The sequence below is a fragment of the Chiloscyllium plagiosum genome, unplaced genomic scaffold (genome assembly GCF_037043375.1).
Source record: "Chiloscyllium plagiosum isolate Xiang-an unplaced genomic scaffold, Cpla_swu_hap1 HiC_scaffold_8, whole genome shotgun sequence".
Taxonomy (NCBI): Eukaryota; Metazoa; Chordata; class Chondrichthyes; order Orectolobiformes; family Hemiscylliidae; genus Chiloscyllium; species Chiloscyllium plagiosum.
In genome coordinates, this window is record NW_028270146.1 from 83249873 (window position 1) to 83260821 (window position 10949).

Genomic DNA, 10949 nt, shown 5'->3' on the forward strand with positions numbered 1-10949 from the left:
TAATTATGCAGTGAGAATCCTAAAACTGAGTTCAACTTGAAAAATTTCACTAATTCAAAAGACGTGGCCTCTGCAATCAAAAATGTGACTTACAGAGGAGGTAGCACCAATGTTGGTGAGTGACATGGTCTCATTACAATATCCTGATTAACATTATTCTCAATTCCACATTTTCACTCTGCTTTCCAACACTTGATCAAGATGTTAACTTGAAACTGCAAATTATTCTCGAAAAATAGGGAAGTGACCTCGTAACTACAGAATATTTCTTCATCCTACCCCTTTTGCTTTTGGAGTTGCAATAGTAACATTGATTGAGATTTGGTTCACAGACAGAAAGCAAAGTTATGAGGAGGATGCAAGAAAGCTTCAACTGGACTCAGACAGGCTGAGTGAATAGGCATGAACGTGACAGATGGGATATAATGGAAATCAAAGTAAGGTTATCCACATTGGTAGAATAAAATGGAAGTTTTTTTAAAAAATGATGGAAACTAGGAAGTGTTGGTGTCCAAATAAATTTGGATATCGTCGTTCTTGAGTCACTAATAGCTAGCAGACAGGTGCAACAATCAGTAAATTAGGATAAGGGTATGTTAGCTTCATTGCAAAAGGATTTGTGTGCAGAAGTAAAACTGTCTGACTGCAATTCGATGGTGAGACTGTAACAGGTGTGTTGTGAATAGTTTTGATCTGCTTTTCTACAGAAGGATATATTTGCCAAATACTGTATGCAATCGAGGTTCAGCAGCCTAATCCCTCAAATGACAGGATTATTTTATGAGGAGAGATTGAGAAAACCAGGCCTGCAATTTCTACAGCACCAAAGAGTAAGAGGTGATCCAACTGAAACTTACAAGATTCTCATTGGGTGTGATATGGTAGGTGTAGATAGGATGTTTCCACTAGTTGGTGAGTGTAGAACTAGAGGACTCAGTTACAGAATAAAGGTTAGGCTATTTAAGTCTGAAATAAGGGTTTTCATCCTTCAGAGTGTGGCGAATCTTCTAAATTTTCTAGCCAGAGGGCTGTGGGATCTCCATCATTCAGGACAAAAATTAATCCATCTTCAGAGACTAATGACACCATGGATGTAGTCATAGCACAAGAAGATGGCATTGAGATAGGTGATCAACCATGATCTGATCATAAGGAATAGTTCTAATCTGAACTATTCTGAGCTTGCTGTCTTAACTTTCTGAACTGAGAATTGGATCTTGGCATGCAATATAAACGGCTATGCATTGTCTATATGTTACAGTGGAATGAAATTCTGATTTGTTCCACCACTTGCCACAGCCCTGAGGGCACTGAAAATCAAGTTCCACTATTCCGAAGGCCATCAATAATGTGAAATAGGACCTGTTTAATCAGTAGGTTGTCTAATGATTGGTTGTGACCACTATCTCAGATAAATGAAATTCAGTCTACAAATAAGAAAACAAAAACTTATTTATTATAATAAACACCTGCAGCAGGTGCAAAATAGATTATTAATATGCAAACATAAAGTACACACTCTATAAATCCAAACACACATTCATTTATTCACAATTAGGACAGACAAGGCAAACAGATTTTCAGAGATATTGTGGGGATATCAGCAAAAAGGAACAAAGTCTATGGATGAAGAGTACAAACAAGGGAAAATGAGGTCACTTTTTTACAGTTCCTTTGAGGTCTTGATGATGATATCATGTTGTTGACAACTATGGCAATTCTCAGTTCAGTAGCTGGTCAATTGGACTTAGGCTTGAAGAAAAAGTTTCTTTCTTTACATTGTTTATGAGTGTTACTTCTTCCTCTGTCTCTCTCTCTCTGTCTCTCTCTCTCTCTCTGTCTCTCTCTCTCTGTCTCTCTCTCTCTGTCTCTCTCTCTGTCTCTTTCTCTCTCTCCCTCTCTCTGTGGAAGAGAGTGGGTGACAGAAAGAGAAATCAATCTTACATGCTTTCAGGCTTATGGAGATCTTGGTCCAAATGAGTCCTCTCCTCTCTGTGATAAACTGGTCCTTACAACTAACCCACAAGCTGCTGCTGGGTGATTATATCTTCTTGAACTCAAAAGCTAGTTGTCTAACAAAAGTATCAATTCTTAAATAAAAATTACAGGACCTTGTGTAATCAATAAGTGATCATGCAGTTCCACTTTTCCTTCAAATTATAATTTTAAAAAAACAACTGGTTAATTGCCCACAAAAAGCAATTCAAAAATCCTTCTTCCAGTTTATAATTCAAATAATATATATGTAGTCCTTCCATACTATACAACTCTAATACTGCATTTAAAAAATGCTTTTAAGCAAAGCATTTTTAACAGCAATCTGGAAAATTCTCCAGTGGCCACCTACTTTTTCTTTAGTTATACTAACTGGTTCAATAATCTGCAATTATTGGTGGTAATTGCAGGCTGAATGGTAAATTACTAACAACTCTTAATGACTTCTTGCAGGGCAAGGATGTCCTCACTGTTGGAAATTATAACACATATTCAGTGACAGACTTATTCATAGCTTCTATTTCTAGATTATCAGCATTGCTGGTGTTACAGCAAAGCAGTGAGGAGCAATTGGAGAATCTCCAAAATTCTCTCATTGCAAGGTAGAAAGCTTAGCTTTCAGATTCATCCCAATGGGAAACAGTTTGGTGCTATACCAAGGGACTTTATATGATTGGTCTGAAATTCATCTGTTACAAACAAAGAATTTGAAAACATAGTAAAATATAACAGTCACTGAGCTAAACTTTCCAAGAGACTTCTTTATAATTTCATGTTGAAATGTAACTTTAAATCTTCCGTATGGTTTGTCCCTAACTAACTTTCAACATGATTGCAAAATATCCAGCATATTTTAATTTTCTGTTAATTTTTTTTAAATTTGCACTTTCCAATTTCTCATCATTGAGATAATAAACTTTTTTTTTATTATTCTTTCTGCCTAAATTGACAATTTCACATTTGCCTACCCTACTCCATTTTCCAGGCCTTTGCCTAATCACTTAGCCCATCTATATTGCTTTGTAAGCTCCAGAGCTTTTCTTTACAACTCATTTGTTACTTACCTTTGTGTCATCAGTAAATTTAGCAAGCATACCTTCAACTCCTCCATCCAAATTATTTCTATAAATCGTAAAGAGTGGAAGGCATTGAATTTCTATGGCACACCACTTATGACATCCTGCCAGCCTGAAGACATCCATTTATTCCTAATCTCAGCTTCCTATCACAAACCGATATTTCATCCATGTCAAATGTTACCATGTTTTGGACTCCCCTAATCTGAAGAAAAGACCTTGGCTATTCACCCTATCCATGATTTTATAAACCTCTATAAGGTTACCCCTCAGTCTCTGACGCTCCAGGGAAAACAGCCACAGCCTATTCAGCTTCTCCCAGAGATCAAACCCTCCAACCTTGGCAACATCTCTGTAAATCCTTTCTGAACATTTTCAAATTTCAAAACATCTTTCGTCTAGCAGTGAGACAAGAACTGAATGCACAAAACTGAATGCACTGTACAGCTGCAAAATGAACTACCATCTGCTATACTCAATACACTGACCAATAAAGGCAAGCATACCAAACTCCTCCTTCACCACCATGTCTACCTGCAACTCTATTTTCAAAGAACTATGAACCTACATCCCAAGGTCTCTTTGTTCGGCATGACCTTACTATTAAGTGTAATAAGTTCTGCCCTATTTGCCTTATTAAAATGCAGCACCTCACATTTATCTAAATTAAACTCCGTACTTCTTCAAAGAACTCCAATAAATTTGTTAAACATGATTTCCCATTCATAAAACCATGATGGCTCTACCTGATTACCATTAACTTATCCAAGTGTCTTGTTATATTTTGAATTATCTCAATTTTAATAATAACTCGATCTTTTACTCCATGAAAGATGTTAAGTTAACTGGTCTTTTGGTTCCTACTTTCTGTCTCCCTCTCTCCCTTTTTGAATAAAGAAGTTACATTAGTTAATTCCCAATCTAATGGAATCTGGTTAGGCATCAAACACCGGAAGATTTTGAGGCAAAGGTGTATTTTTTTTAAATAACACTGAGCAGAAGAAACAGAAGAGAGAAAACCATTGGAAGACACCTGGCTGGTAGGATGAGTTTCAGATAATTCCAATTAGGAACTGTTCACTTGTGTAGAAAGGTCTCGTTCTGTGCTGTTAAGCTTCTATACAAAATTTTTTTGAACTCACCATTTTTTCCAATTTTGAAGCTTTATGAAAAGTGTATTTTAACTATAGTTATGTATAATTTTAAATGTATTTACATGATAATACAGGTTCTGGCTTTGTAACAATTATAGAGAAATATGATCATGAACATTGAGGAAATGATATAAATCAAGGAATGTGTTGATTAAAAGAAATCAAGCTTTAAAAATCTCTCAGATAAAAACACTTAAACAAAAAACAAAGTTCCAAGAATCTCAGAGAGATGTAATGGCACTTACAATGGAGGCAGTGTGGAGATTCTGTTCAAGATTAAAAAGATATTACAGCCAGAATGTCAATAGATGGACAAATAAAGGTGCAGCCAAACATGTGTGTCATACGAGCAAGCACCCATTTATTATATATTTCTATTTCTCAGGTTAGTGTAGCGATAGTAGGCCATCCTTTTATGAAGAATACTAGTAGGCCACTTGATTTCTACAAATATTTAGCCTCTTTCAATGCTATTTTCTGGTGGTAGCTATATAACCTCACTGACTGAATTTAATTCCACATCTCGCAATTATGAGATTGTGAACTCTCCACCTCTAAGTTGTTGATCTGGCAGTATAACCATTAGCCTACCTTGATTAAGAAATTGTCTTCAAACATTTGAATGACCTTGATTATCCTACAGAGCACAATTTATCTGTTCTGAAGGAAGCTGATGACTGCCGAGTAGTTTCTTTTGAAAAAGAACGTCAAGTTTTGATATTGTGACAACAGATGTATTGACAAACCCTTGCAATATACTGATGCAGAAAATTTATCATCTAAAGCTGAAATAGAAACATTTAGCCTAAAGAAAATGAGCTGCTTTTGCCAGCATCAACTTGCAATTTATTCTTAAAGTATGAACATTTCAAAGCTAAAATTTCAAAGTTGGGATTAATAAATGGTACATGTTTAGTGTAATGTTGGCTGACACCCATCCCAAGTGGCAAGTGAAATTGGTGAAGTGGGATTTTAAGTATGGGCCTAATGATGTAAAAACAATAGTTCTTCAATTTCTTTCCCCATTTCCTACTCCTAACTGGTTTTCTTCCTTTTTTCAACAAAGTTTCAGATATTTTAAGACCTGTTGATGAATTCATCTGTCTCAGAGATACTCCTTAAATCATAAATGTTGTCCTTTATTCTAATTAATTTTGTTTCTCATTTAATGCTCAGGTATCATTTCCTGTAGGTTATATTAATTCTACTTTCCAAGTAATAATAATAATTGAGAGGGATGTACTGGCACATCTAATGAAGACTCTTATGCACACCATCGAGAGTGTGGTGCTGGAAAAGCACAGCAGGTCAGGCAGCATCCGAGGAGCAGGAGAATTGACGCTTTGGGAACAAGCCCTTCAATTCCTGATGAAGGGCTTATGCCCGAAACATCGATTCTCCTGCTCAGCGGATGCTGCCTGACCGGCTGTGCTTTTCCAGCATTACACTCTCAACTCTAATCTCCAGCATGTACAATCCTTACTTTCTCATGCCCACCAGTATAAAATGGTTTAGCTATAAGTATTATTTCAAAAAAGCACACAGTTCTCAAATTAAATGACGCTGTCTGAGGCACTGTTGGGGTAGCAAGGGACTGGATGGTATGTCAAAGCTCTTAACAGATGTCCAAAGAAGACAGAAGACGTGGTTAGCATTGCTTTTATGCTCATTGATGTTCTAATATGTACATGCCCTGGAAGACTCAGAAGAAACAGAAATAAATCTCAAAAGAGTTCCTGCACTGACTAAAACTCCCATGCAATAATTAATTTTTTTGTCACAGAAGGGTATGTGAAAATTAAATTCCTCCATGTTCCTGCATATATTCTCTCAGGTTTATTCATAATGTTGATTTTATACACTAGGTAAAGCTCTAATTCACACAACGGAAAGCTTTTTCACTCCTGAAAAGGGTACGCGATCTGGGTACCCAAAAGTCATAGTTGTTGTGGTGGATGGATGGCCCTCAGATGAAATTGAAAGAGCAGCAAATCTGGCCAGAGAATCTGGCATGAACGTTTTCATTGTCTCAGTTGCAAAAGCGCTCCCAGAAGAGCAAAAGATGGTCCCAGACCCCAACTACATGGAAAAGGTAAGGTCATTGCACCAGCTATTATCAATAGAACGTAAAAACATAGAAAATGAGGCCTGGAATTAGTTTTCAGTCTATAAAGTTTATTCCGTTAGTCAATAAGATCATGGCTGATTGGAAGTGGCCTTAATTCCACTTCCTTAACCTCCATTACCCTAGACCATCTTGTCAATCAAAGTTCTGCCAAACACAAGTTTGAATACATTCAATCATTTCCAAATATTGATGATTCTCTCAAAGAGGACATACCTTATTTTCAAATTAAATGGGAGACTCCTTATTTTTAAACTGTATCTCCTGGTTCTAGATTCTCTCTTAGCATCCACCTTGTTAAGCCCCTCGGAATCTTAAATGTTGCAATAAGATCATTTCCTATTCTTCTAAACTCCAGTAAGTACAACAAATTTCGTTTTCACCTGCATCTTATAAGCCAGCATTCTTGATAAACCAGCAAAAACTATTTACCTGAAATACCAGATTTTTTACATTGATTATGTGCACCTCTTGGATTATCCTAAATACTTGATCAACCAGCACACTCCTGGTCCCATAGGTATTGGTTACTAAAAGATTTGCTGTATCTGTCCAACCTCTCCTTTCCTCTTTAGACAACCTCTCCAATCCAGTAATCAGCTTAGTATATTATCTATGATTTGCTTCGATTTCAAATATGTCGTTGAGTAAGGTGCCACAAACTGCACACACTGCTGTAGATGTGATCTCACCAATTCCCTGCACAATTGTACCAAAACTTACTTTTATGCTTCATCTCTCTTGCAATAAAAACCAACATTTAATTTGCCTTTTTAATAATATGCTGTACTTAAACACTAACGTTTTGTGCTGCGTATACAAGGATACCCAGATCCTTCCCTACAACAACATTCTGTGGTCCTTCCTGTTCAAAAATTCAGACTTTTTCCATTCTACCTGCCAAATTGAACAAACTCACATGTTCCCACATTAGACTCTGTCTGCCAAAGGTTTATTGATTCACTTACCTCTATCACCTTGCAGAATCTTTGTATTTACCTTGCAATTTGGTTTCCTATCTAGCTTTGTACATCAACAAATTTGGCTTCATCGCAGTTTGACCCTTCATCCGTTTCATTAATATTAATCATAAATAGTTGAGGCCACATCACTGATTCCTGAGGGAACTGGTTAAGATTTGCCAACCCAAAATGATCCATTTATCCTCTGTTTCTGGTAGTTAGCCAGTCCTGTATCCATGATAACATATAACCCCAACATTAAATGCTCAAAGCTTGTATAGTAATCTGTTTCATTGTGCCTTTTAGAATTTTTTTTTGCTAACTGGATCAGCATTTATTGTTTGGAACTAGCTGCCCTTGAGAAGATGGTGGTGAGCTGCTTTCTTGGCCTGCTGCAGACAACGTGCTGTAGGCCGACCCATGATGTTGTTAGGGAGTGAATTCCAGGATTTTGATTCTGTGACATTGAAGGAACAGTGATATATTTCCAAGTCAGGATGGTGAGTGTCTTGGAGGAGAAGTGCAGTTGATGGTGTTTGCATCTACCTGCTGTCCTTATCCTTCAAGATGGAAATGTTCATGAGTTTGGAAAGTGCTAAAGAGCTTTAGTGAATGCAAATATATAACATACCGATTCAATTCTTTGCATCCTCAAAGATCTCCAACAAATTTGTCAAACACAAACATATAAATTAGAAACAGGTTTCGACCATTCAACCCTTTGAACCTGCTGTGCCATTGGAAAAGGTCATGGCTGAATGTGGTATGGCCCTCCATACCCTTTGACTCCCTTATTAGTTAAGAATCTTCATACCTTAAAAATATTCAATGACTATATTTACTATTCTTTAGATAAAGAGTTCCACAGACTCACTCTATATGGAAAATAAATCTTCCTTATTACCATCTTAAATAAGAACCCACTTTTCATTTTGACTCTGTTGCAGAGTTCTCGGTTCTTCTGCAAGGGGGAAATGTCCTTTTGGTATCCACCCTGTCAAGTATACTCTGGATCTTATGGGTTTCAATAAGATTGCTTTCCATTATTTTAAACCAAGGTGGATATAGACCCAAGATAATCCCATCATCATGGGAATCAACTGAGTGAACCTTCTCTGAATTGCTTCTATAGCAGCTATGTCCTTCCTCAAATAAAGTGACTAAAACTGTACATTGTACTCACAACATACATTGTGCAACTGGAGAATAAATTTTCTACTTCTATATTATATTCCTCTTGCAATAAACAACATTGCAATTATTTTATGAATCATTCTGCACACAAACTTCATATGATTCATCTGTTAAGAATGCTCTGTACCTCAGAATTCCATAATCTGTTTAAATAATATACCGCTTTTCTGTGTTGTTTGCCGAAGTGGACAAGTTCATTTTCTCACAGTTAACTTAACCTATCTATATTAATTTGAAAATTCTTTGCAATTTACTTCCTACTTTCTTGTGTCATTAGCAACCATATAATCCTTTCATCAAAGTCTTTGGTAAATTTTTGAGGCCCCTGCACTGATCCCTATGGCATTCCACTTGTTACATTTTGGAAACATGGCAACAGCACATTATGCCTACTTGCTGTTTCCTGTTCGTTAACCAATCCCCTAACATGCTGATATATTACTACATGCACGACGAGTTCTTATTTTGTAAACCATCTTTAATATGGCATCATGGTGGATAACTCCTGGAAAACTAATTACACAATTTCCTTAAGTTCTCATATATTCATGTTACTTGTTATTTCCTCAAATAATTCTAAAAATTAGATGATTATGTGATATCCCTTTCACAAAACCACACAAATACTGGATGATTGCTTTCAGATTTTCTAAATGCCTTCTTTAGTAACTTCATAGTCATTTTCAGCACTTTTCATATGTGGAGCCAACTGCCGCAAAGTGTCCTGCTGTCCCCCTTCTTTCTTGAATACAGAGAGAGACTGAGAACTTTCCAATCTGATGGGATCCTTTGAAAATCTAGAGAATTTTGGAAAATTAAAGCTAGTGCATCTATTATCTTAGCAGCCACTTCTTAAATCCTGGGACAAAGCTTTTAACTCTATTAATTTTCTCAGTACACTTTCCTTGGTGATTCTAATCATTTTAATCTTTTTCAGCTCATAACTCAATTATGTCTGGGATGTTATTTGTATCCCCTATAATAAAACCAAATCCAAAACCGCATCCAATTAATTCTCCATTTCTTATTAATAATTCAACAGACTTTTCTAGAAGATCAAACACATTTTACTTACTCTTTTCCTTTTTAAATACCCACAGAAGCTTTTACCATTTTGAAGGTAGCTTTCTCTTGGAATGTAATTTCTCCCTATTTAATGTCCCTTCGTTTTTTGCTGCTTTTTATATTGAGCAATTTTCTGACCTAGCATCATAGAATCCCTACAATGTGGAAGCAGACATTTGGCTGATCAAGTCCACACTGACCCTCCAAAGAACATCCCACCCAAAAACCCCCATCCCCGCCCTATCTCTGTAACCCTGCATTTCCCATGGCTAATCCACCCAGCCTCCACAATCTTGGACACTACAGGGCAATTTAGCATAATCAATCCACCTAACCAACCCACCAATTTAACATAGCCGATCCACCAAAGGAAATTAGAGCACATGGAGGAAACCCGGGGAATATGTGCAAACTCCTCTCAGACAGTCGCCTGAGGCTGGAATCAAATACGGTTCCCTGTGCCATGAGGCAGCAGTGCTAACCACTGAGCTATTGTGCCGGCCCATGCCATTATGCTTTTTTGTACAATTTGATAGTGTTTTTAACTTCCATTTTTTAGCCTGGAATGTCCCTTTCTCAACGGGCTTTCTCACAGAATATATCTTTGCTGCATGTAATACCTTCAGACATGACTGTCACTGCATTGTGTTGACCTATTCTGTAACCTAATTTTCCAATTCACATCAGCCAGGCCTGCCTTTATATGATCGTAATTGTCTTTATGTTTAAATATACTAATCTTATACCCATTTCTCTCTCTCTCAACTGAATGCAAAACTCAATCATGACTGCTATCGTGAGGCATATTTACCCTGCGGTCATTAGCCCTATCTTATTGCACATTATCAGATCTACAACAGCCTGCTCTCTGGCTCTTGAACATGCTGCATTCATCTTCCAGACTATCTTTGCCAATCTGATTCACCCAATATATATGCAAATTATAATTACCATGATTATCGCCATATCTTTCTCACAAGCCTCCCTTATTTCTTCTTGCATATCCCCTCCAACGAAGTTCTTTCACAAAACCACAACAACACTGATAGTATTGTGATTTTCTACATGTCCAGCTACTAATTCTTTATTAATGGATATCAGCATTAGTCTATCTAGCCATTAGTTTCCTGCTTTCTGTCTCTCTTTCTTGAGTAAAGGTGTCATACTTGCAACTTCACAAACTACGAGGACTTTTCCAGAATTCAAGAAATTTTGGAAAATTACAACTGATGCATCCAATATATCTGCAGCCATTTCTTTTAAGACATTAGGATGCAGACAATCAGGTTGAGGTGACTTATCATCCTCAAATCTCATCAGCAATCCTATTAAGTTTTTCTCATGTAAAACTCATTGTTCTAAATTCCTCCCCTCTTTG

At 36.8% G+C, this 10949-nt stretch overlaps 1 protein-coding gene across 1 annotated transcript in view; it reads left to right on the forward strand.

Moving 5' to 3' along the window:
* The window catches only part of coch (coagulation factor C homolog, cochlin (Limulus polyphemus)), a 63247-nt gene that overhangs the window by 48838 nt on the left and 3460 nt on the right, over positions 1-10949 (forward strand). The window contains exons 9-10 of the mRNA XM_043698475.2: positions 12-115; positions 6091-6317. Of these exons, the coding sequence (XP_043554410.1) occupies positions 12-115; positions 6091-6317 (331 nt within the window). The remainder of the gene's footprint in view (positions 1-11; positions 116-6090; positions 6318-10949) is intronic.